The sequence below is a fragment of the Malaclemys terrapin genome, chromosome 2 (genome assembly GCF_027887155.1).
Source record: "Malaclemys terrapin pileata isolate rMalTer1 chromosome 2, rMalTer1.hap1, whole genome shotgun sequence".
NCBI lineage: Eukaryota > Metazoa > Chordata > Testudines > Emydidae > Malaclemys > Malaclemys terrapin.
The window spans coordinates 195,254,217-195,280,544 of NC_071506.1; the positions used below are offsets into that span (position 1 = coordinate 195,254,217).

Sequence of the window (26,328 nt, forward strand, 5' to 3'; positions counted from 1 at the left end):
ATGCTGGAGACATCAGTTCCTCCTTGGACTGTGGACTGGGGCTTGGTCCCTCTGGAAGCGATGCAGGTGCTGGGGCTGTTTCCATTGACTGTGAACCGCTGTCCGCTGGTGCACTATGTGGTATCTCAGGCTCTGGCTGAGCCTCTTGGGTAGGCTTATCTGCTGCTTCTGCCAGTTCAGGCTCGCTGGTGCCCTCTGGCGTTGGAGTTGTAGACGGGTTTGCAAGCGCTGGACTCAGGGCTGGCAATGGTTCTGGTGCTGGTTGCGTTGCCAGTTCCGGTTCTGGGACTGGCTTTGGCTGGGTCTCTGGGATTGGATCCACTACGGCTGTTGCAGTCGTTGGCAGAGGATCCAGTTCCACCACCTTTGTCTGGGTCTCCGGTAACACAGACGGGGCCCTGGTGGACGGCTCAGGAACAGGGATGGGGGTGAAAGCTTGCTTAGCCTGGCTGCGGGTGACTATTCCCACCCTCTTGGCTACCTTCACATGGTTGGCCAAATCTTCCCCCAGCAGCATGGGAATGGGATAATTGTCATAGACTGCAAAAGTCCACATTCCTGACCAGCCCTTGTACTGGACATGCAACGTGGCTGTAGGCAAGGTTACAGATTGTGACACGAAGGGTTGAATTGTCACTGTAGCCTCTGGGTTGATGAGTTTGGGGTCCACTAGGGATTGGTGGATAGTTGACACTTGAGCCCCAGTGTCCCTCCAGGCGGTAACCTTCTTTCCGCCCACTCTCAAGGTTTCCCTTCGCTCCGAGGGTATGAGAGAGGCATCTGGGTTTGGGGATCTTTGGTGTGATTGGGGTGTAATGAACTGTAATCGGTTAGGGTTCTTGGGGCAGTGAGCCTTTATATGTCCCAGTTCATTACATTTAAAACATCGCCCTGCTAAGGTATCACCGGGGCGATGTTGGTTGGTGGAGACTGGTGTGGTGGGGTGAGAAGGCGTCTGGGGTTTCCCTTGAGATGTGGGTGGGGCCTTGGGTTGTCCCCGGTGGTAAGGTTTTGTTTCGGCTTGCCCCTTCTGATATTCGCTCCAACTGCTACTAGTTTTTTTCTTTTCTGCCACCTCCACCCATTGGGCTCCAATCTCCCCCGCCTCAGTTACAGTTTTGGGCTTCCTATCTAGGATGTACCTTTCTATTTCCTCAGGAACACCCTCTAAAAACTGCTCCATTTTTACTAGGGAAAGCAGATCTTCCAGAGATTTAACATTTGCTCCTGATACCCAGGCATCACAATTTTTGTCAATGTGGTAGGCATGACGGGTAAATGACACATCCGGTTTCCACTTTAGGGCTCTGAACCGCCGACGGGCATGCTCGGGTGTTAGCCCCATTCTGAGTCTGGCCTTGTTTTTAAAAAGTTCATAACTGTTCATGTGTTCCTTAGGCATTTCAGCCGCCACCTCTGCTAAGGGTCCACTGAGCTGCGGCCTCAGCTCTACCATGTACTGGTCTATAGCGATGCTGTATCCAAGGCAGGCCCTTTCAAAATTTTCTAAGAAGGCCTCAGTATCATCGCCTGCCTTGTAGGTGGGGAATCTTCTGGGATGGGAAGTGGTACCTGGAGGGGGGTTGTTAGCATTGGCTGGTGCATCCTGCTTAGCCTTTGCTACTTCCAGTTCATGCTTCCTTTCTTTTTCTCTCTCCTCCATCTCTTTTTCTTTCATCTTCATCTCTTTTTCTTTCAGCTCCATCTCTCTCTTGTGGGCCTCCTCTTTGGCTTTTTCTTCTCTTTCTCTCTGCTCTGTCTCGAGTTTTGTTAATTGAAGCAGTCTCTGATGTTTTCTTTCATTTTCTTCTGCTTCTAGTTTGGCCAGTTCTATTTTGTTAGCTACTTCTTTGGTAGTCATTTTCCTGTTTTCTTGTGCTGGGTCACCCCCTTTGCAGTTGACAAACTGGGAAGCTCTCAGCTCTGGCTGCTGCAGAGTTAACAGTAACTTTCTAACTAGCTACTCCGGAGGATGTAAAAAGAAAAAAAAACAATTCAGCTTGTAAATACCTTTTACCAGTCATTTGCTAATTGAACCCTTCTCTTAACAAAGGACCTGTAAAAAAAACTTAACACCTCTGCCTTCAGGCAAGGAGAGATAAGATATGCATCTATCTACTTCTAGCTCGGCTTTCCAAGCAGCTAGAAGGAAAAAAAAATCTCACTGGCTTTTGGGTTTAAAATGATCCCACCGCTATTCACCATGTCAGGACTGAGATCCCCACTTTGAACTTTAGGGTACAAATGTAGGGGCCTGCATAAAAACTTCTAAGCTTAATTACCAGCTTAGCTCTGGTTCGGCTGCCACCATTTTCAATGGATTCCCTCCCTGGGAAACCTTGAAAAACCTTCACCAAATCCCTGGTGAAAACAAATCCAACCCCTTGGATTTAAAACAAGGGGAAATTAACCATTCCCCTCCTTCCTCCCACCAACTCCTGGTGAATCAAGATCCAAAACCCCTTTGGATCTAAAACAAGGAAAAAATCAATCAGGTTCTTAAAAAGAAGGTTTTTAATTAAAGAAAAAGGTAAAAATCATCTCTGTAAAATCAGTATGGAAATCAACCTTACAGGGTAATCAAACTTAAAGAGCTCAGAGGACTCCCCTCTAGTCTCAGGTTCAAAGTACAGCAAACAAAGAGAAACACTCTAGTAAAAGGTACATTTACAAGTTGAGAAAACAAAGGAAAACTAACACGCCTTGCCTGGCTATTTACTTACAAGTTTGAAATAGGAGAGACTTGCTTAGAAAGATGTGGAGAACCTGGATTGATGTCTGGTCCCTCTCAGTCCCCGAGAACGAACACCGTCCCAAAACAAAGAACACAAACAAAAGCCTTCCCCCCCCCAAGATTTGAAAGTATCTTGTCCCCTTATTGGTCCTTTAGGTCAGATGCCAGCCAGGTTACCTGAGCTTCTTAACCCTTTACAGGGAAAAGGATTTTGGAGTCTCTGGCCAGGAGGGATTTATAGTACTGTACACAGGACAGCTATTACCCTTCCCTTTATAGTTATGACACAAGGATATTGTTTAGTTGGAGAGAGTTCAGAGAAGAACCATGAGAATGATTAACCAATTAGAAAACATGCCTTACAGAGTCAAGGAACTCAATCAATTTAGCTTGACAAAGAAAGATTAAGGGGTGACTTGATTACAGTCCATAAGTACCTATATGGGGAACAAATATTTAAGAATGGGCTCTTCAGTCTAGCAGAGAAAGGTATAACACAACCCAGTGGCTGGAAGTTGAAGCTAGACAAATTCTGACTGGAAATAAGGCATAAGTTTTTAATAGTGAGGGTAATTAGCCATTGGAACAATTTATCAAAGGTTGTGATGGATTCTCCATCACTGACAATTTTTTTTGATAAAAGATATGCTCTGAGAATTATTTTGGGGAAATTCTATGACCTTCATTAAATAGGTCAGACTAGATGATCACAATGGTTCCTTCTGGCCTTAGAATCTGTGAATCTATGATTATGACTCTACATACAGCTTATAACTAACGTTTCCATTTTTCCCATTAGACTGCCTTTCATGACTTTGTCCATCTGGGGTTGTCACTTTGAAACCAATGATCTGCAGAGGTGCAGTCTATTAATTCCACCTTTGCCCTTTTTCTGTGATCCAGCACAGCTCATTCTTCCCCATTGCTCAGTCAGCATATTAAATTGCAGTGCACTTGGTCTCTTGTTTGCATGTTTTCCAGATTCAAGAAAACAAACAAAAAAGTCCAATACACAAGCAAACACATTCAACCAGAAGATGAAAAGTCTAGCTGTCTTCTCAGTAACATTGGACCTGATTCATCCTGGTACTAGTGCAGAGTCCAGCACAGGGACTAAGGGTGGTGGTGGCTTGTACTTCTTATATTCTGGTGCTACTGAGAGCTAGTGAAGTCCCCAGCACATATTAGATCAACCTTAACTTGCAGCTTGGCTGTCATAGCCTCTGAGGACCTTGCAGCAGCTGGCAAATAGGTGGAGTGTAAGAACACTGGCTACACATCCTTCCACTCAAGGCCTACTCCTGGCATTTCTCCTAGGTGCAGGGGTAGAGCTGGGTCTGTGCATGGTGGAAGAGGCCCTCTCTATACCAGGGGGTTTATAGCTGTTTTGTAGCTGCTTGGGACCAGCTATGACAACAGAAAGTGGCCAGAGGGCACCAAACATTGTCAGGCCCATTATGCCTATGTTGTTATAATAATGCTGAAAACCACTTGAAAGTTTGGCAAAAATAAACAGTATTAGTTTTTTAGAAAGTTTAGTATTCTCCATGATCCAGTTTAAAATTAATTATTACCTGGGAAAATTGGACACATGATGTGACAAGAAGAAAATAGAAATGCAGGAATAAATAAGTCCGGGACCAGACAGATTTTCTGTTGGTTTCTACCAAAATCCTTGTAAATTATAATCACAAATGGATGACAATTGTATAACTACTAAGTTAACTACTTAATTGTGTAACTATTAAGGCCCCAGTTCAGGAAAGTATCCTTCTTCAGAACAGCACTTAATCACATGTTTAACTTTAAGTTTCAATGGGAATTAAGCACTTGCTTAAGTGAAGCATGTCTGCTGCTCCCTTTCAGACAGTTTCTCATCTCTGTGTTCTCTTTTTTCCTCCAAGCTTTCCTAGCACTACTTTCAGCATCTTTAATGAAATCTGTCTTTCTTCCTCCCCCACCCCACTTTACTGTTCTAGTTTTCCTGTCCTCCTCTGTCTATGTCTCATCATCTTACTGACTCTCCTGGCTTCAGCTACCACCTCTATGCTGATGGTTCCCAAATCACAGAATCACAATATTGTAGGGCTGGAGGGTACCTTGAGAGGTCATCTAGTCAAGCCCCCTGAACTGAGGCAGGACCAAGTACACCTAAACTAAACTAACCCTGACAGGTATTTGTCTAACATGTTCTTGAAAACCTCCAGTGATGGGGATTCCACAACCTCCCGTGAAAACCTATTCCAGTGCATAACTATCCTTATAGTTAGAAAGTTTTGCCTAATATATAATCTAAATCTCCCTTGCTGCAGATTCTGCCCATTACTACTTGTCTTTCCTTCAGTGGACACGGTAAATGATTGATCCCCATCCTCTGTATAACAGCCCTTAACCTATTTGAATAATGTTATTGGATTCCCCCTCCCCCCCCCAGTCTTCTTTTCTCAAGACCAGCCATGCCTACTTTTTTTTACCTTTCTTCATAGGCCATGTTTTCCAAGTTTTATCATTTTTGCAGTTCTCCTCTGAACACCCGCCAATTTGTCCACATCTTTGCTGAACTGGACACAGTACTCTGGCTGAGGCCTCACCTGTGCCGAGTAGTGTAGGATAATTACCCTAGGTCTTACAGATGAGACTTCTGTTAATACAGAATAGTAGTGTTTTCACAACTACATCACACTGGTGGCTCATATTCACTATGTCATCTACTCTCCCACCACTCTTGCACTTTTTGATTTTCATTACTTGAATGCTGCATTACTTCATGCAACTTGTCTTCCTTGCTTCTATGTGGCCTCTTTCTGATTCTTTGGAGTCTTTCGGCCGGTGATAACATGGACAGCTGAGATCTCAAGGTTGCATCTGTAAAGGCAAAATCCAACACTTAACAGAGGCAGCATTGTTCACACCAGACAGAGCAATGATTCCCCTGTACTTAAGGGCAAGCACAGTCTACGTAGCATAATTTGCCCATCCCAAAGCAAGCGCACATAACCCACGGGAGCCCCAAAATAGTGAGTAAGCGCAGGGTCAAGCGTGACTTATTGTTTCATGGCTGTACTGTCCTCTGGGTTTCTGTGCCATGGGGAGAGCCAACAGCGGCAGGGGGCTCCTATGCTGAATACTGTCCCCACATTTTCCACAGGAGTTCATCCTGGAAGATATCTCGCTGCTGAGGGTGACCTGGGAAGAAAGGGAGGGTCTTCTACTGCAATGCGGCTTCCGCCCTGGCCCATATGCATCTTGCCTGTTTGCAGCAATGGTCCTCCTGTCCCTCACGGCACAGTGGTGCGGACAAGTTAGCCTTACTGGAACAAGAACCACGGTGGTTCTCCCGAGAAACCTGCGCAAGCGCATTGCCCAAGTTCTAGATGAGACCTTTGAAGAGATCACTGAGGCCAATTACTGCGATATGAGAGAGCACATCAACATCCTATTCCGCATCTAGGAATGCATGCAGCCCTAATCCTCCTCGCCCCAAGAGCCCGCACTGAATAACTTCCAAAATAAAAGCCGCTTACCGGGAACCTCCTGTGGTGTTTGTCCTTCCCCAAGCACCGGCCGCCGCAACTGGCTACCTTCCTCCTGGTTTGAGAACAGCTCCTGGCTGCATGCATCTAGGGATTCGGGGGTGCCTTCCTCCTCCTCAGCACACTCACTCCTGCTTTGCTCCTCCTCCTGCCTTGTTGAACTGGGCTCTGAAGTGTCTATGGTGGTACTCGGAGTGGAGGTGGGGTTGCCTCCAAGTATCACGTCCAGCTCTTTGTAGAAACAGCAGGTCATGGGAGCAGCACCGGAGCGCATCCTGGTCATGGCCCCTTTCCATCATGTCCCTTGATATCTGCCCAAAGGTATCGTAATTCCTACGGCTGGAGCACAGCTGGGACTGGACAGCTTCCTCCCCCCAAACACTGATGTGGTCCAGCACCTCACCGTTGCTCCATACTGGGGATTGCCTAGCGCGTGGAGGCATGGTCACCTGGAAAGATTCGCTGATTGCTCAGCCCGGCGTGGCGTGGAGTGCTAACAGGATGGGGATTTTCAAAATTCCCAGAGAATTTAAAGGGCGGGTCACCTGAGGGCAGAGCAGTAGAGTTCAAAGTCATGACCAGAATGGCTAGAACAGGCATTGTGGAACTCTTCTGGAGGCCGATCAGAGCGCATTAACAGGACAGGTCGTCCACACTGGCGCCACGGCATTCCAGCAGGGGCGCAGCAAACGTTATTCCACTCGTCGAGGTGCAGTGCCTTGCCAGTGTGGATGGGGAGTGAGCTAGTGCACATAGGGCTCCTTTATTGCGCACTAACTTGCAAGTGTAGCCAAGTCCTTAGTGGAAGAGAGGCCCCAGTCTGCACTAGCAGCAAGGTTCCCGCACTTAGAGCTCAGCTGAAATCACTGTGAGCTGGTTGGAACCTCAAGAGACATGCGAACAAACATGTGTGTGGCATCATACTTTCTATTTAAGGAAGAGATACCACACACTACAAACTGGAGGCCAATGTTAAGTGCATTGTCACTTGTTCATCCTGAAGTTGAACACTGGTTCCGAACAAGACCAGCAGATGCTCACTATCTTTCTGCAAGAAACTCAACTCACTGGCTAGAAGCATATGGTGCAACAGTGAAAGACTCAACAGTGAAAAAGTGAAGAACTCTCTCACCACATTCAAAAAATGTGCATACATGGCTGATGAATGCACCGATGCAAATGGGCAAGTATTAAGTCATTGTGTACGTTATCTTGATGTCAGTGGTAGGCCAGTAGATGCATTTCTAGATGTTCAAGTTATAGAAGACACATCGGCTGCATCTGTGACAACCCACGTCTTAGAAGAGTTAAATGCTTGTGACTTGGACCCCAAACAGATGGCTCCTTGTGCATTTGATGGAGCTGCAAACGTCTCTGAAAGACATGGTGGAGTACAAGCTTTGCTCAGAGAAAAGTGTAATCCTAATCTCTCCTATACACACTGCAGAGGCCATCTACTCCAACTAGCGCTAGTACAAGCTGCAGACTCTTTAAAATACATTTAAAAAGCTATAAATTTAATGTCTTCATTATATTCTTTTTTCAGCAAGAGTCCAAAAAGACTGAATATCTTGGAAAATATAGAAGATACACTGGGACTGAAGTTCAAATTAGTCCAACTTGGGAAAACCCTCTGGCCTTCTCATGAGCGATCCTTGGCTGTTGTCTTAAAATTACTCCAGCCATTATCACTGGCTTTGGAAAGTATCTACCAAGATGGGATGAATCTAAGTAGTGAGGCTAGTGGATTACTTTTGCTACTATGTTCAGAGAAGACTATTGCAGTTCTCTCTCTTGTAAGTCTACTGTTGAAACCACTTGGGTCATTAAACAATGCCATTCAGGCATCTGCTGCAACAGTAGTAGATCTTTGTCCAGCAATAGAAGCTACATTTGGAACAGATTGAAAAAATACTGGAAGAAGCAAAGACTTCAGTCCAGAAGTTGACTAATGAAGGCATTTATATTGAATCCTTAAGTGAAGTGGACAAGAAGTGTTTAAGACAACTGAAAAAGTACACAGACCTTATTCTTAAAAATCTACAATAGCGTCTTCTAGATTCTACTCAACCTCTACATAGCTTTTACTGATGCCTGTCCTATAAAACACTGACAGTTGAGTGAAGTGAGACACTACCAGCAATGGGGCTGCCATCTGCTCAGGACAGAATAGAAAATTTGAAGACAGAGTGGAATTTCATACGACGAATGAATGAAGATTTGACTTCAGCTTCTTTTTTATCATCACTAGTGGCTCGACCCGATCTTTATGCTATGTTTCCTGGTATGAAAGAAGTAGGAATGCAGCTCTTGATACTCCCAGTTACAACAGCTACAGCTGAGTGTTCTTTTTCATCATTGAATAGATTTTGGGTTCTGAAAGAAGTCGCCTTCTGTCTGACCATGTGAATGAACTAATGAGCCTGTCAATTGAAGGAATGGAAGTGCTGGACACATGAGAAGCCACTAAAGATGAACGCATTGCATTCAAGAAGTTCATTAACAGAGTTGTGCAAATTATAACAAGAAACCAAGGAGGATGTAGATGTCATGCTTCATAGAATGCTCGAATAGCCAACTTTAATTTGTGTGATGATTTCAAAACATGAGTTAAATCTAATGGTCATGAAACAGTTTTCAGTTTTTACTATGGTGCTATACAGCCCACCTTCACCCTCACGGTCTCATTCTTCATCAGCCCTGACCTCCCTCCCCCCCCGTAAATTCAAACACCCCCCCCTAATTTCAATTCCTGGGGAAAACACTGCACTAGATGCTACCAAAATGGGAGGAATGTAAGTCATTGATTACTACTCTTTTAGTATGATCTTGCACCAACCCTGCACCCACTTTATAGTAATTTTATCTGAACCATGTTTCCCTAATTTATGAGAATGTCCTGTGGGAGTGTGTCAAAAGCCTTACTAAAATCAAGATGTATCACATATACAGCTTTCGCCTTTTCCATTTGGCCAGTAACCCAGTCAGAGAAGGAAATTAGACTGATTTGGCATGATTTGTTCTTGACAATCCATGTTGGCTATTACTTATAATCCTGTTATCCTTTAGGGGCTTACAAATTGATTTAATAATTTGTTCCAGTATCTTCTACTTCTCTGCACTCAGCTGCTTCATTTAGTCTTTTATCTCTAGCTGCCTCTGGCATTTCTACTTGCAAGTCCAGCCCCCATTTCAAACAGGGTCTCTAAAACAGAATTTTTATTTTTCCCCTCCTAATCTAAATTACCTCTAAGCTGTGCTGCCACGTAACAGGCTATAAAGGGCCATGCAGGTGCGCAGCCACAGAGGTCTGGAGAGGGAGAGGTAGGGGGTGGACAGGGAGGGGAGCAAGTTGGGGCGTGCAGGGCTGCCATGGGCCTCTCCCCCGGCCCCGGAGCTGCTGCCAGCGGGGAGAGGGCTGGGGCCAGAGAACTCGCCCTGGGGGGTGGGAGTGGGGAGGGGAGCTCTCTGGCCCTGGGACACCCTGAACCCCAAACCCCTCATCCCCCTGCACCCCAAGCCCAACTCTCCCCCCTAGCCCTGAGTCCCCTCCCACACCCCAAACCCTTCACCCCCAGCCAGAGCTCTCACCCCCCCACACACACCCAAACCCTCTGCCCCAGCCCTGAGCCCCCCCCCCACTCCGAATCCTCAACCCTATCCCCGCCACACATTACCTCCATATTGGTGCACATAGCAAGATTCATTCCGCACATGGATATACAAAAAGTTAGAGGGAACATTGCTCCTAATCCCTGTATCCTTGACTAACTATAACCCTCTCCTGACTGTCTTTCCTATCTAACGTCTATTTCACTAACCTATGTGCCTTTCCTATCTGAGGCCTGGTCTACACTACGGGTTTAGGTCGACTTTAGCAGCGTTAAATCGAATTAAGCCTGGACACGTTCACACGACAAAGCCCTTTCTTTCAGCTTAAAGGGCCCTGTAAACCGGTTTCTTTACACCACCTTCGACGAGGGGATTAGCGATAAAATCGGCCTTTGCGGGTCGGAATTGGGGTAGTGTGGACGGAATTTGACGTTATTGGCCTCCGGGAGCTATCCCACAGTGCTTCATTGTGACCGCTCTGGACAGCACTCTCAACTCAGATGCACTGACCAGGTACACAGGAAAAGACCCGCGAACGTTTGAATTTCATTTCCTGTTTGCTCAGCGTGGAGAGCACAGGTGACCACGCAGACCTCATCAGCACAAGTAACCGTGATGGAGTCCCAGGATCGCAAAAGAGCTCCAGCATGGACCGAACGGGAGGTACGGGATCTGCTCGCCATATGGGGAGATGAATCAGTGCTAGCTGAACTCCGTAGCAGTAAAAGAAATGGCAAAGTATTAGAAAAGGTCTCCAAGGCCATGAAGGACCGAGGCCATAACAGGGACACACAGCAGTGCCGCGTGAAAATTAAGGAGCTACGGCAAGCCTACCACAAAGCCAGAGAAGCAAACGGAAGGTCTGGGGCAGAGCCGCAAACTTGCCGCTTCTACGCGGAGCTGCATGCCATTCTAGGGGGTGCAGCCACCACTACCCCAACCGTGTGCTATGACTCAGTCAATGGAGAAACACACAGGGAAGAGGGTTCGGGGAACGAGGAAGCTGAGGATGGAGGTAATGTAGGTAGCTCACAGCAGCAAGGAAGCGGAGAAACCGGTTTCCCCAACAGCCAGGATATGTTTGTGACCCTGGACCTGGAACCAGTAACCCCCGAACTCACCCAAGACCCTGAGGGCACACAGGAGACCTCTGGTGAGTGTACCTTTACACATGGTTTAAAAGCAAACGTGTTTAATGATTAATTTGCCCTGGCAATTGCGGCCAGTACAGCTACTGGAAACGTCTGTTAACGTGTATGGGGATGGAGCGGAAATCCTCCAGGGACATCTCCAGAAAGCTCTCCTTCATGTACTCCCAAAGCCTTTGCAAAAGGTTTCTGGGGAGGGCTGCCTTATCCCGTCCGCCATGGTAGGACACTTTATCACGCCAGGCCAGTAGCACGTAGTCTGGAATCATTACATAACAAAGCATGGCAGCGTATGGTCCCGGTGTTTGCTGGCATGCAGACAACATCCATTCCTTATCTCTCTTTGTTATCCTCAGGAGAGTGATATCATTCACGGTCACCTGGTTGAAATGGGGTGATTTTATTAAGGGGACATTCAGAGGTGCCCATTCCTGCTCTTCTGAACAGAAATGTTCCCCGCTGTTAACCACACGGTGGGGGGAGGGGTGAAGTAATCATCCCAGAGAATCGTGTGTGCGTGTGGGGGGGTGGTTTACTTGGGTTTGTGCTGCATGTTAACCCGGAAACCGCAGCCCCTCCTTTTACATTGAAAACCCATTTTAAATGACCAACCCAATTCATCCTTGATATGGGAAATGCGCTGCTGTTTGAAACCATTCCCACATGTTAAGAAGGTTAAAAAAGCCAAAAGACTGTGGATTACCATGGCTGGCTGCAAGCCGAAATCTGTTGCCTGGCACTGTGTGAGTGATCTCTCATACCAAACCGGCAGGCAGAGGAAAAATGCGACCTTGTAACGAAAGAGTGTACCCATTGTTCTCTAAAATGTGTCTTTTTTAACCACCTCTCCCTTCTCCTCCACCAGCTGCAAATGTTTCTCCTTCGCAGAGGCTAGTGAACATTAGAAAGAGAAAACTGAGGACGCGGGACGATATGTTCACGGAGCTCCAGATGGCGGGATGAAAAGAGCAAGTGGCGGGCTGAAGATGATAGGTGGCGTCAGCTTGCAGACAGAAGACAAGAGTCAATGCTCCGTCTGCTGGAGCATCAAACTGATATGCTCCAGCGTATGGTTGAGCTGCAGGAAAGGCAGCAGGAGCAGAGACTGCCGCTACAGCCCCTGTGTAACCAACAGCCCTCCTCCCCAAGTTCCATAGCCTCCTCACCCAGACGCCCAAGAACACGGTGGGGGGGCCTCCGGTCACCCAGTCACTCCACCCCACACTGTTGCCTAAGCATCAGAAGGCTGGCCTTCAATAAGAGTTAAAGTTTTAAAATGCAGTGTGTCCTTTTCCATCCCTCCTCCCCGACCCATCCCAGGCTACCTTGGCAATTATCCCCCTACTTGTGTGAGGAATTAATAAAGAATGCATGAATGTGAAATAATAATGACTTTATTGCCTCTGCAAGCGGTGCTCGAAGTGGGGAGGGGAGGGTGGGGGTGGTTGGTTTACAGGGAAGTAGAGTGAACCGGGTGGGGGGGGGCGGAGGGTTCATCAAGGAGAAACAAACAGAAGTTTCACACCGTAGCCTGGCCAGTCACAAAACTCGTTTTCAAAGCTTCTCTGATGCGCACCGCGCCCTGCTGTGCTCCTCTAACCGCCCTGGTGTCTGGCTGCGCGTAATCAGCGGCCAGGCAAGTTGCCTCAACCTCCCACCCCGCCATAAATGTCTCCCCCTTACTCTCACAGATATTGTGGAGTGCACAGCAAGCAGCAATAACAATGGGGATATTCTTTTCGCTGAGGTCTGAGCGAGTCAGTAAGCTGCGCCAGCGCACTTTTAAACGTCCAAATGCACATTCCACCACCATTCGGCACTTGCTCAGCCTATAGTTGAACAGGTCCTGACTCCTGTCCAGGCTGCCTGTGTATGGCTTCATGAGCCATGGCATTAAGGGGTAGGCTGGGTCCCCAAGGATCACGATAGGCATTTCAACATCCCCAACGGTTACTTTCTGGTCCGGGAAGAAAGTCCCTTCCTCCAGCTTTCGAAACAGACCAGAGTGCCTGAAGACGCGAGCATCATGTACCTTTCCCGGCCATCCCACGTTGATGTTGGTGAAACGTCCCTTGTGATCCACCAGGGCTTGCAGCAGCATTGAAAAGTACCCCTTGCGGTTTATGTACTCGGTGGCTTGGTACTCCAATGCCAAGATAGGGATATGGGTTCCGTCTATTGCCCCACCACAGTTTGAGAATCCCATTTCAGCAAAACCATCCACTGTTGCCTGCACGTTGCCCAGAGTCACTACCCTTGATATCACCAGGTCTTTCATTGCCCTGGCAAATTGGATCACAGCAGCCCCCACAGTAGATTTGCCCACTCCAAATTGATTCCCGACTGACCGGTAGCTGTCTGGCGTTGCAAGCTTCCACAGGGCTATCGCCACTCGCTTCTCAACTGTGAGGGCTGCTCTCATCCTGGTATTCTGGCGCTTCAGGGCAGGGGAAAGCAAGTCACAAAGTTCCATGAAAGTGCCCTTATGCATGCGAAAGTTTCGCAGCCACTGGGAATCGTCCCACACCTGCAGCACGATGCGGTCCCCCCAGTCTGTGCTTGTTTCCCGGGCCCAGAATCGGCGTTCCACGCCATGAACCTGCCCCAGTAACACCATGATTTCCCCATTGCTGGGGCCTGTGCCTTGTGAGAGGTCTATGTCCATGTCAATTTCCTCATCACTCTCTTCGCCGCGCTGCAATTACCTCCTCGGCTGGTCCGGGTTTCGCCTTGGCATGTCCTGGCTCTGCATATACTCCAGGACAATGCACGTGGTGTTCATAGTGCTCATAATTGCCGCGGTGATCTGAGCGGGCTCCATGATCCCAGTGCTAGCTATGGCGCCTGGTCTGAAAAAAGGCGCGAAACTAGTATCTGACGGACCAGGAGAAGGAGGGAGGGCGGGCCGAGTGACGACATGGCATACAGCTACAGGGAATTAAAATCAAGAAAGGTGGCTGTGCATCAGGGAGAAACACAAACAACTGTCACACAGAATGGTCCCCCCAAAGATTAAACTGAAAACCCTGGGTTTAGCAGGCCGTTGATTTCACAGAGGGAGAGGAAGCAAATGAATACAGAACAAATCTATTTTTTACATCTTAAGCTGGCAGCTGACGGTACAGCATGACTGATAGCCTCTGCAGTACGATGACAATGGATACCAGTCGTAATATACCATCTCCTACCAAAAGGCAAGGGGCTGCTGCTATGTAGCAATGCAGCCCCACATCTGCCAGCCCCACGTCTGCCAGCACCCAGATCACCCTCAGCCTCTTTTGGGTGCTTAGGAGACAATACTGGGCAATTGGCAGAAAATAGCATACTACGACTGATAGCCATCATCATCGACACAGTAGCATGTCTGCCCAGGTGCCCATGATTGACAGCCACTGCAGTACGACGACGACGGATACCAGTCATAATATACCATCTTCTACCAAAAGGCAAGGGGCTGGTGCAATGCAGCCCTATGGCTGCCAGCCCCACTGCTATTAGTCATGCTACACCGTCTACCGCCAAAAGGCAGTTAGCAGCTGCTGCTGTGTAGCAATGCAGTCCCACGTCTGCCGGCTCCCAGATGACATATGGTGACGGTGAGCTGAGCGGGCTCCATGCTTGCCGTGGTACGTTGTCTGCACAGGTAACCCAGGTAAAAAGGCGCGAATCTGTTGTCTGCCGTTGCTCTGACGGAGGGGGAGGGGCCTGACGACATGTACCCAGAACCTCCCGCGACACTGTTTTGCATCATCCGGGCATTGAGATCTCAACCCAGAATTCCAATGGCAGCGGAGACTGCAGGAACTGTGGGATAGCTACCCATAGTGCAATGCTCCAGAAGTCGACACTAGCCTCGGTACTGTGGACGCGGTCCGCCGACTAGAACACTTAGAGCATTTTATGTGGAGACACACACAATCGGCTGTATACAACCGATTTCTATAAAACCGGCTTCTATAAATTCGACCTAATTTCGTAGTGTAGACATACCCTGAAATTGGTGTGAAAAACCACCCTACTAGAGTCACCTTTCTCTCCCACTGCTCCAGCCACTTCAATTCTTGAATCCCTCTATTGGCTTCCTGTCTTTATTACACCAAATTAAAGAGTTCCATTCTCCTCTTCAAGCCCCAACCACAATCTCACACCCACTTCTCAGATCTTATTTACCAGGACCCTCTCCACACCACAAACTCTTCCTAAGCAACATGCCTTACTTTTCCCCCTCATTTCTCCCTTCTCTGATTCCGCACCTTTTTTTTAAATCTTGCCTTATGCCACAGTCCTTTTCTAAGCACCCAGTTTCCTCCTTCAAATGCATCTTTAAGATACACCTCTGCAGGAAACCCCTCCTTTCTTTCTTTTCCTCATTAATAATCTCCTGTAAGGATGACAGGATTGTTTTGCAGCCCCACCCTGTTTGTGGGTGTTGGAATCCTGCCTGAACTGTAGCTTCATCGTTTACTCATTGATGCAGGTGCCACCCATTAAACTCCACCTGAATATAAGGGAGGTGGAGCCCTAACAAAAGAGCCTTAGAGCAACTGTGCCTGGGGAGAAGAGTTAAAAGACTGGGATTTATATCATGTTATGTTTGAATTACTCTCTTAATAAAACTAGACCTTAGGAGGGTTCAGTTTTTATGGCTGTGTAGTTTATTGGATGTGGGTAAGGATTTCACCAATTTATACCTACAAATGTTCCCTCTTATGAACTGTTGTCCCATATCTTGAGTATGGGCATAATTGTTGATGCAATTCACTGATGTCTCCAACACCTGCCTTTCCCTCCCACATCCCCATGAAAGGCTCTGGCACATTCTTACCTTCAACATGCAAGATTGTAGTTCCTCTTTTTCATTTTTGGAATCAAAATCTCAACACGTGTTGTGAACAGTACAAACTATCTGTGGCCCCACAAAGTCAATAGCCCTCCTCAGCCCTGTTCAAGATGGCCATCCATCACTCTACGAGGAGAAATCTGGACAGGGAGGTGCTCTGCAATTGTGAGGGCCTATTTTTGGTCCCTTGTTACTTCACACAGCTGGAGAGAGTTCCTCTACAAGCTTCTACTGGCTCCTTGGACTCCTTCCTGGAGAGTGGGGCAGCCTGCTCTGTGTCCCCTGCTGAATCCCTAACCCTTTGACCTTCACTCCTATCCCTGTTTTCTCATGTGTTGACCTCCATAATCTGTTGTATTCTGGACCTTATGGTCCCTCCCCTTGGGTGATAGGACAGGCCTTAGTTTTGGGTGAGCCTAGGCCCACCTCTCCCAAAATAAGCCTATTCACAGCTCTACAAAGTCTTGAGACCTCATGGACCTCCTCCTAGCAGTGATCAAGATGGGGGAAGTTCTCTGTGAGAGTGGGGCTTTTCTTTTGAGTATACAGTCAAGCAGAGTCCCTCTGGTCTGTGGCCACTGACTCCCTTGCTAATTTTTTGTAGCAGCAGCGCTGGGGCTAGGATTATGTCCTCTGTGTCCCCTTCCAATGTCCTTATTTCACACTTGTGATATTACTGCCACTCTGCTATGTTTTTAGTTGTCCCCCATATTTAGTTGAAATCGGAATTTGTCACCTCTCCTTTCCTTTGGTGACTATACTCCCTACTCAGAATTCAAACAAGCTGGTCTGTGTCTTTTCTTGTTTGGTAAGGTATATTTAGAGAGAATATAGATAAAACATGTTCCAGCTCTAACAAGTACTATGTAAATTTACAGTAGTAATAAATGTTTCATAGTAACTGTCTGAGGCTATGACACTAGTGGCTCTCGTTAATCCAGCCCAGGTGCTGTCTTTTCAAATTGTACTTCACCCTGGGTTTTTTTTTTTTTTTTTTCCTTTTCTGATTAATATTAAGTAGTGGAATAGTTCGAAGTAGCAAAAGCATTAGTGAGAAATGTCATCACATCAAGTAAGAGTTTCATTCTTTCTTTGAATCTTCTTGCATCATTTCTTGACTTCGCCTCAGAGAGGTCATGTTCTAGTTCAGGTATCCAATTCTACTCTCCTCTTAGCCATAAAGGTTTGTGCATCACTACAGACTTAGTAAATGAAATGCTAAGAGCAAACGTTTAAGGCATACGTAAGCAAGCTGCATAACCACATATCTAGAAAGTGCTTTAACACTTTTACAAAATAATTACAGTAGACAGGCCTATGTATCTAGAAGCAGAACTGAGACTTGCTCCTAAATCGTTGTTTTATTTATTATAAAATGTTCATTCTTGTAAGCTGGTAGGTGAGATGCCTGGCTGAGGCAACTGTATCTTCACTATTGTCATTTTCTATGATCTCTTATTGACCAGCTCATGTCTGAAGGATATTGTTGTCTTGTTTAAAGATCAAGGTGCTCTTTGTGAGAGTGGTGCTGGTTTTCTGAATATACACATCAGAAGGATTGAGAGCTGCAGTTCTGAGGTTTACTCCATCCTATAATCTACTGAAAACTGTGTTAGGCACAGATCCCCAAAAGATACGTAGACACCCAACTTCCATTGGGAGCAACATGAGCTGGGTGTCTAAATGCCTTTGAGGAGCTGGACCAGAGACTCAGACACACACAGAGAGAGAAAGTGTGTATTTCCCTTCCAAGGGACAGCAAGCCGAGTGAACAGAGAGGTGCGAATGAGGAGAATTGCTGTTCCTAACTTATTAGCTACGTGACCTGACTCAAGGTACTTAACCTAAGTGCTTCTGTTACTCCCTCTATATAATAGGAATAATTTCACTTACCTTTGTAAATCATGTTGAGAGCTACAGCTGAAAATCTACGTAATGTGTATGAAACGTTATGTATTATGACATGCGATAGGCAGTGTTCTATAATACTGGGAAGGATTTTCTTAGTCTATTGCCAAAAGGGTCTCAGGAGCTCAATCATACGTTGTTCTCTAAAGAATTTAAGATATCCTCTTAATTCTACTTTTCTATTCCCAAGATGTACATTTGCACTCTCATTCAGGGTATTACTGCCTCATGTTTATGATATTTACTGGAATTAAATGAAAATATCTAAAACATTACAATTTTTAGTTGGGGGGGGGGGACCAGGAGAGGGGAATTTGGCAACAATGGTAATATCTATACTGTGTACAGCATTGGTTCCCAAACTGGGGGGCACAACGAAATTCCAAGGGGCAGGCGCAAGGCTGCCTGGCCCTTGAGCTCCCAGGTTGGGAGGCTAGCCCCTGTCCCCCTTCCCCTGCAGCCACGCAGCTTTCACCCGCCCACCTCCCTGGCTTTCCAATAAGCCAGTCCTGCTGCTCTGAGGGGCTTGGTAAGGGAGTGGGGGGAGGGGAGGGTTGGATAAGGGGCAGTCACGGGACAGGGAGTGGTTGGATGGGGCAGAGGGGTGGTCAGGGGACAAGGAGCAGGGGCATTAGATAGGTGGTGGTAGGGTTCCAGGGGACCTGTTAGGGGTGGAGGGTCCTGGGAGGTGGTGGTCAGGGGACAAGGTTCTGGGGGGAGGGGTTAGGTGTCTGAGGGTTTCTCGAAAATTAAAAAGGGGATGTGATGCCGAAAAGTTTGGTGTACAAGGAGGACATTGGTATGGTAAACTAGATGGCTAAAAGGATTAGTAATAGAACCTTGAACACTGCAATTGCTTGGTAGTAACTGAAAATGGTTACCATCTGACCGCTCTTTGGTCTCCTTTCCCACTTTAACATACAAGAATGTAAAAATTGCCATAACAGATCAAACACTGGTTCCACAGCCTATCACCACCAGTGATCAGATTATGTGGGGAAAACCCCCATAACAGATGATAATGGGATAACCTATACATAGACGTTTCTCCCTCCTCCAGTCTTGCTTTGAAATAGGATGGTTAATATCAGTTATTTTTGGTCTGGTGCTAAACAACTGTAAATATTCTTATCCTTACCCTTGTGTAAGTCCTTTGGTTCCTGCTAAGTGCTCATCCTTTAAAATATTGTGTTACAGGGAGCTTTCACAAGTAATGATTATGACATACTGTACCTTTAAGTAGCACCCTGTAACCCCCATATTCATCATTCATGTATGGGTTCATACAAAGCATGCCATGTAAGATATCAGGTGAAAGGTCATGATCTGCTGAAACCCATTGTTCTGTCAAAATATGTATAGTGGTAGTCTGTATAAAGTTATGAGATTTTGCTGTATGGTTATTGAAATATGCTGCAAGTTTGGGAGTTGCCTACTGCTAATTCTCCAGTGATGACAAAGGAGGTGACCTACATCAAGGTGGCTGTTAAATGACTATTAATCAGCAAAGAAGCTATAAATAAAGAATTTACAAGAGTTGTGCAAGCATGACACAATGGGGATTGCTTAACTGAGTCAGCAAGGCCCACCAGGACATATCTGGGCTAGTATTTTCCAGTCTGAGACTATAAAATAAGGGATAGTAGCATCATGTGATCACCTCTCTACTCCCCCATCTATGCTGAAGGCAACAAGCATGCTGGGAAGACAAAGACTTGAACTGAGAAGACTGGTCCCAGGCTGAGAAGGAAAGTTAGCCTGTGTATTAAGGACTGTAACCTACCTGCAACATCCAGTGGGGTAAGAAAAACTGCTTGATCCAGATACTGCTTACACCAAGGTTACATCCATACTACAAAGCTAAAGTCGACCTATGTTAGGTTGACTTATGGCCACCGTATTAATTGCTGCAGTGGCTGATGTCCACACTGCCCTCCTTCTGATAGTGGTGTGCATCCTCACCAGGAGCGCTTCCAACTGACTGAAGAGGGGCAGTCTGGGGGACTGAGAACTAGGGCTTTTAGCTCCATGCAGCTCCCCACCGGAGGCCCAGCTACTGGCTGGGTTTTCTCACCTCTGACAGGGAGATCCACCCGGCTGCAATGCTCCCACTGGGGAGCAGGGAGCCTGGGCCACACCAAACTGGGAGCCGGGGTGACAGCCTGGTTTGGAGTGGAGACTGGGCAGCTGCCCAGGAGCCAGCATTTTTGTCAATTTCATGGCTCCTGGGGAGCCGTGAAATTGACACGAACAAGAGCCAACAGCAGATGCAGAGACACTGCACCATCCTAACTACACCAACCTAAGTCCTACACCTCAGGTGGTTTTATGATGTCAGCATAGCAGGGGAGTTACATTGACAGGAGGAGCATTTTAGTGTGCAAACTTCCACTGTTTTGTTGACAAAAAGCTGACTTTTGTCAGCAAAACAGTGTAGTATAGACAAGACCTAATAAGGTTTAGTATTTAGACTGAGAGTGCTTTTTTTATTTTTGTGGGTAAGCATCTCTGACCTTTAGGCCTAGCACTTAATCTGTCTTTCTGCCTTACTTCAGTGTTTTATCCAGTTTGTCTAACATGCTAGGGAAATCTGGTCAGGTTACAAAGGCTGGTGGCATGCCCACTTTCCTTTGATGAAGTGGTGAACTAATTAGTACATTTGCACTGCTCAAGAGAAGGTTTTGAGCAGTGTAAGATGGTATTTCTGGGGTGCAAGGCTTGGGAGATTTGCAGGTGTTTCCCTGTGTATAGGTCATGAGAGGCTTGAGGAACCTTCATACAACTTAACTAGATGTGCCTCTGCATGCTGGTGGCTGAGTGATAACAGCACCTGGAGAGGTTGTTGCTGCTTGTCACTGGCAAAACATTGTGGAGAGAGAACCCAGGTTGGAGAGTGAAGGGGGCACAGCAGTCCCACAGTTCCAGGTTGCACCCTGCTAGTCCTGTCACAGTGATACATAGTAAAAAGCCAAAATAGTCTTATTTTGAAATGTGTTGTCTTTTAATATCATTGAATAGCCTCTAGTTCTAGAATTATGAGAGAGGGGAAAAAGAGCGCCTGGTGTTTTTTCTAAGTTAATTATTGCATCTGTATTTAAGCTAGTGAATATTTCTATTATGTCACCACTGATTTGTCTCCTCTTTAGGCTGTATAGTCCACATTTAAATTTCCACTCACATAGCCATCTTTCCATGCCCCAGTCTTTTTTTGACACCCTTCCTCGGACTGTATCACAAAACTAGCATCTGTTCGGCTGTCCGAGAAGAGAGGCAAACAACTGTGTGAAGAGGGAGACAGAACTACCCCGGCAGCCCTCAGAATATTCCCGCAAAGACCCATGGGTAAGGGAAGCTTGCACAGCCCCCACTTAGACTGAGCCTGCTCTTTGGAGAGGATTTTATTGATGCCTCAAGGTAGCAGGATGACACGTTTCATGAGGTCTACGCTCAGATGTAGTTCAAGGGTATTGATTTAGGTATGTGGAGCTATACCTTCCTCTACATTGTTTTAGTGGAAAGTTCCTTTAAAGTTTGCCCTTCCCATTCTCCCTTCCCCAACACCTTTGAGCTGCCACTCATGGGCATGCAGTTGCTGAAGACAATGCACATTCTCTGCCAACTGAGTGCTAAGACTAACTCACCCACGCATGCTGCAGCGAAGTGAGGCAACAGCAGGCAACTTGCAACTTCAGCTAAAGCCATGCTGTGCTGTTAACGCTGAGCCACTGCCAGTGAGTGGGAAAGGTACAGTTACTCATTTTAAGTTATGGAGTTATCTATAAAAATGTTTCTGAAAACTGCTTTACTGAAAGTTCTGTAGAGGGCAGTAGAGCAACAACAATTATGACATTAAGCCTCCATAAGAAAGTTCTAAAAGCCCAGTTCATTGTCCCTGCACCTTTATCAAAAGGGAGTTGTTCTTGGCATTTTAACACTTCAGTTGATGCTGAAACAAACATCAGTATGTCTGACCCTCCCTGGTGATGAATCTGAACATTTCTTTACAATGTATCTTTACCTCCAGAGAGGTAAAAGGGGCCGGTGATCAAGGGACTGTATTGGATCTCAGAAGTTATGGGGCCTGATTTTTCAGAAATGCTGAGCACCCATTTCTCTAGTGGAAGGCAAGAGCCACTCTACTTAGTGCCTCCGTTTGCCCCTTGGAAAGTGGGATAAGGGTCTACATTTTCAAACATGGTAAGTGAGTTTCGGGTGTCCAAGTTGAGCCGCTTCATAGGGGCCTGATTTTCAGACGATGACCCGATTTAAGTTGCTTCAAACTGGGCACCCAAAAACTGAAGTACCTACAGTCCCTGGCCACTTTTGAAAACGTAGGCAAAAGATCCTCACATGGAGCCACTAGTTCACACAAAGGTGATCACCACACAAGCCTACAAATCAACATTGGAGTAGAATAACTTAGCAGCATCTTTGATATGTAACCTGACCAAGTAGAGTTTTTTTTCCTAATTCGTTTTAAATAAAAATAAGCTAAATGGTGTAGGCAAACATTACAGCAAAAAACCCTTTTGACTTCAGGCACCATTTATCAAAACCATGGTGCAAATGAAGCCTGAGGATTCAGAAGCAAGTGCAACTGCAGTGGAGGTTTTAGCCACATTCAGTAAGAAGCAGCTGTAAGTGATAATACAATAGATTTCACACCAATGTGCAAAACTACAGCAATTTATTTATGCACCAATTGAGTGGAAGCATGTATGCATGGGTTCATGAGAACAAAAGCAACAGCAGGGGGTGTAAGATAGTCATCCTAACTTTCTCCTTTGCTTTATCTGCCACAATGTTCCTAGGAACAAATTAAGCTCTGGCAAAAACTCATAGGAGTCGCACATACATGCCCAGGCTCAATTTAATCCCCACAGAATACTAGATCAGCAAAAGGTACACAGTTTACAAACCTAGTGAGAATGCACCTTTGGTGAAGGTTAATTACTTTGCCAAATATCAGGGGGTAGCCGTGTTAGTCTGTATCTACAAAAACAACAAGGAGGCTGGTGGCACCTTAAAGACTAACAGATTTATTTGGGCATAAGCTTTCGTGGGTAAAAACCTCACTTCTTCAGATGCATAGAGTGAAAGTCACAGATGCAGGCATTACTTTGCCATTCACCCTAATTTTCTGACCAATTTTCACTGGGTGTGTCATTTACAGCAACATCACTCTGAATGTGACCCCTAACAGTCAAGTTCCAATCTCACGTTTACCTGTGTAAACCCCAGGTACTTCCTCAGCAGAGTTGGTTTGGATTTACACCAGTGCACCTGAGACAAGAGTAAAAAGAACAGGAGTACTTGTGGCACCTTAGAGACTAACAAATTTATTTGAGCATAAGCTTCCATGGGCTACAGCTGTACTCATGTTTTTTGCGGATACAGACTAACACGGCTGCTACTCAGACAAGAGTGTGGCCTTTGTACATCTGAATAAAAACAGAGCCAACTGAATGATTGAGTGGTGTCCTCCTGTGCTTAGGACAGGCGCTTGTGATGAGTGGACTCCCAGGGTCTCCAGAAACTAGCTGTCTGACCTGAGGCATTTTAACACAAAAAAACCCTCTGTTCCTCAGTTTATCCATCTGCAGAATGGGGTTAAATGCCTTCACCGTATTTTGAAACTTAGTGTTTTTAAAACTTCTTCACGTAAAAAAGGCTGTAGAATTCATCCATAAACAATTTCTTGTTCACAGAACTTGTTAGCACTGTTCACCAAAATATTTCTTCTTTGTCCATATTTTTGGGATCTCCTCTTTCTGTGGGGCTGAGATAAGTTCAGTTGTTTGACTCTTGCCAGTTGTTTCTGTGGAGAAGTAGTCTTTGTATGCTTGAAAGCTGGTCTCTCTCACCAACAGAAGTTTGTCCAAAAAAAATTTTACTTAACCTACCTTCTCTCTCTGTGGAGTCTAACCTGCAGTACCCCCAAACAGTTGCTCTCCTCCTCCCCCCCATTCCAATAAGGACGAAGATAAGGTTTACAGATTAAAGATAAGGGATGGTTAAAGCTGTAGAGCACTGGCAGAATCAGTCCCGTCCTACTACTTAGAATCTTAAATGTCATGGAAAAATTAACTTGAAACACTTCAATCTATAGCTTCTTCCCTTTTCCCACTGGTTCAAACAGACAATACACAGTGGAATTCTTTAGCGGTCTCTCAAAAGCAGTAGGCATTCACAATGATAATGTAGGTTTCCCTGTTCTCACAATTGACAGCCTTTCACAAATGCTGGAAAATTTCTTGCTTTGTAGTTGTTTCACATTTATTTGCATGCTTTTTCCTTTTTGCATTCCTGACCTCTCCCCACATTGACACTATTTTCCTTTTTGACAAGGAAGCTGGGCTTGTAGCCTAGAGTCATTGCAACATTCTCTTACAGGCAAACAATTCTGATCTAAATGACAGAGTAAATCCAGAATGAGTCAGTGGAGTTAGTGTGGTGTAACAGAACAGCATCTGGTTGAGACATCCTAGGTTAGTATTGATAGTAAACGTCAAGTGAAAGTTTTACTCAGTTACAACAGTATAAATCCAGAGTTACTCCACTGACCGTAGTGGAGTTACATCACTGTAAATCTCAGTGAACAATATCTGATTCTATAGTGGTAGATTTATATTTATGTGATCAACTCTGCATTCACCATACATTTCACTGGTATAAAAGCTCAGAACTGGACCTTATACTCCATCCAACCAATATATACCAAACCACTGTATCCGGGTGCTATATCCAAAATTAAACATATCTGAACTAACGAATTTTGCAGCAGTTTCAAGTGCCTGGCATTGTTACTGAATAATTGATACCAGCAAACATGAAAAGCTAACTAGACCCTGCAGCCTATTGATCCCCAGCCACAAGGGCTGCTGCTGTGCCTGTCAAGGTGTGACCAGTCCTTGCACATCTGTGTGGCATTGTGGCTGTGTCCACCTTAACATCCCCAGTCAGGGCAGCAAGGGAGTCACTTTAATTAGCAAGGCGAAGCCAGCATACACTCACAAATGGCATGTACCTTTCAAAAGGGTTTCACATCAGGAGAAGACAGTTCATAAGGTCCTCACATTAGTTTTGGGATCTGACCCCGAGCTCTAACAATTCAAAGTCTCTAGTTAGGGCAGCCTCCTTACAGCCCGAGAGGAAACAGCCACCACCCATTGCAGCCTACATAGCTTCTACTCCCCTGTGTCTTGTTCAGCATCCTCTTCCTGTTTATATAGCACAGCACAGGGTGTGGGGGGACAGGGCCTTCTGATTACACACCCAGCTGTTCTAGCTGTAGGCTCAAGCTTATCCCTTAAGGGAGGAATACACTCCTTTCACAGTGTCCAAAGGAAGAGGGGAGGAATCAAGGAAGCTAATAGGCAGAGAGCAAATCCAATCGTTTCTTCATGCTTCTCCTCTCCCCTGCCCCCATTTGTTTCTTTCCTTGTTTTCCTTTTAAAATTAATTGTAACTGTGGTAAATGATTTGAGCAAAAGAGGGTTAATCTAATTCAGTTGTGATGAGATTACATACTTTTGCATGGGAAGGGAGATTAAATACACAAGGATCAAGGATTTAACAAAAATAAACTGTTTAAGGTAAACCAAATCAGCATTTTATTCTACAACCCATTGTCACGGGAGTACTCGCATGACACAGGGCTGCAGCATGGTCTTTAATTTGTAAATAAAATTGGTAGTGAGCATTTGTTTCAATCAAGTTCTTGAGCTTTTTCGTATTATGGACCACAGTTTAATAAAGAGATTGTCCATGAGACAACCACAACCCTCCTTTCTGCCAGGATTACATAATAGCCCAGGGGCAACTAGAACAATTTTTTAAGTGGAAAAGTCCTACTAGGAAAGTAGTGATATTTTGAGCTGTTTTTAATACTATTTACCATCTGGAAACCATGAAACACAAAAAGGAGCCCACACTACGTGACTAACCAGGTCACCAGCACAGTGCTCCTTAAGCCACCTGTGGTTCACCAACCACAATTTAAGAATCACTGATTTAGATAATCGATTATGGGTGCTGTTGCACTAAAATGTAAAGTTTTGAGATACAATGGAGAGCCAAATATTATTATTGGTTTAAATATACACACACCCCATGGAAGCTATTGCACTTATTTTTGTCGTCAGTTCATTTCAATAAATGCAAACCAGCTTTGCAGTGAGCAGTGAAGTGGCATGTGAATCCCCTCACCCCCAAACCTCCTTAACATTATTAGGTGCCATAAAGTTCTATTACAGGCTTGCCGAGGGCTCCTGGCCCTCTTTATTACTGACTGCTTCCTCAAGTCAGTCTTGAGCAAAGGAGCCCTTCTGAAACTCCGTGATTATGCAGCCCGCAGCCCACAGCCAACAGCTATCAAAGAAGGGCTTCGTTCTTTTTAATTGCTGCGTTTGAGACATCCAGTAACCATTTCAACAGCCATTCTAGCAGTGATGAGACAGAATGGGAGGACTCCTGTTCTGGGATCTGTGTTTGGGTTGACCAAGATCCTTTAGTGAGTCAGTCCAATAGAAGGGATTGCAGGATCCTCCACTC

General features: G+C 45.8%; 1 protein-coding gene across 1 annotated transcript; it reads left to right on the top strand.

Annotated features, from left to right (window-relative positions):
* Positions 1 to 9,940: 9,940 nt before the first annotated feature.
* LOC128832038 (myb/SANT-like DNA-binding domain-containing protein 2) lies at positions 9,941 to 12,376 on the top strand. Its single transcript, XM_054019068.1, has 2 exons — positions 9,941 to 11,032; positions 11,893 to 12,376. Exons 1-2 carry the CDS (start codon positions 10,495 to 10,497, stop codon positions 11,988 to 11,990), a joined length of 636 nt encoding a protein of 211 aa, XP_053875043.1. The 5' UTR covers positions 9,941 to 10,494; the 3' UTR covers positions 11,991 to 12,376.
* Positions 12,377 to 26,328: the final 13,952 nt, after the last annotated feature.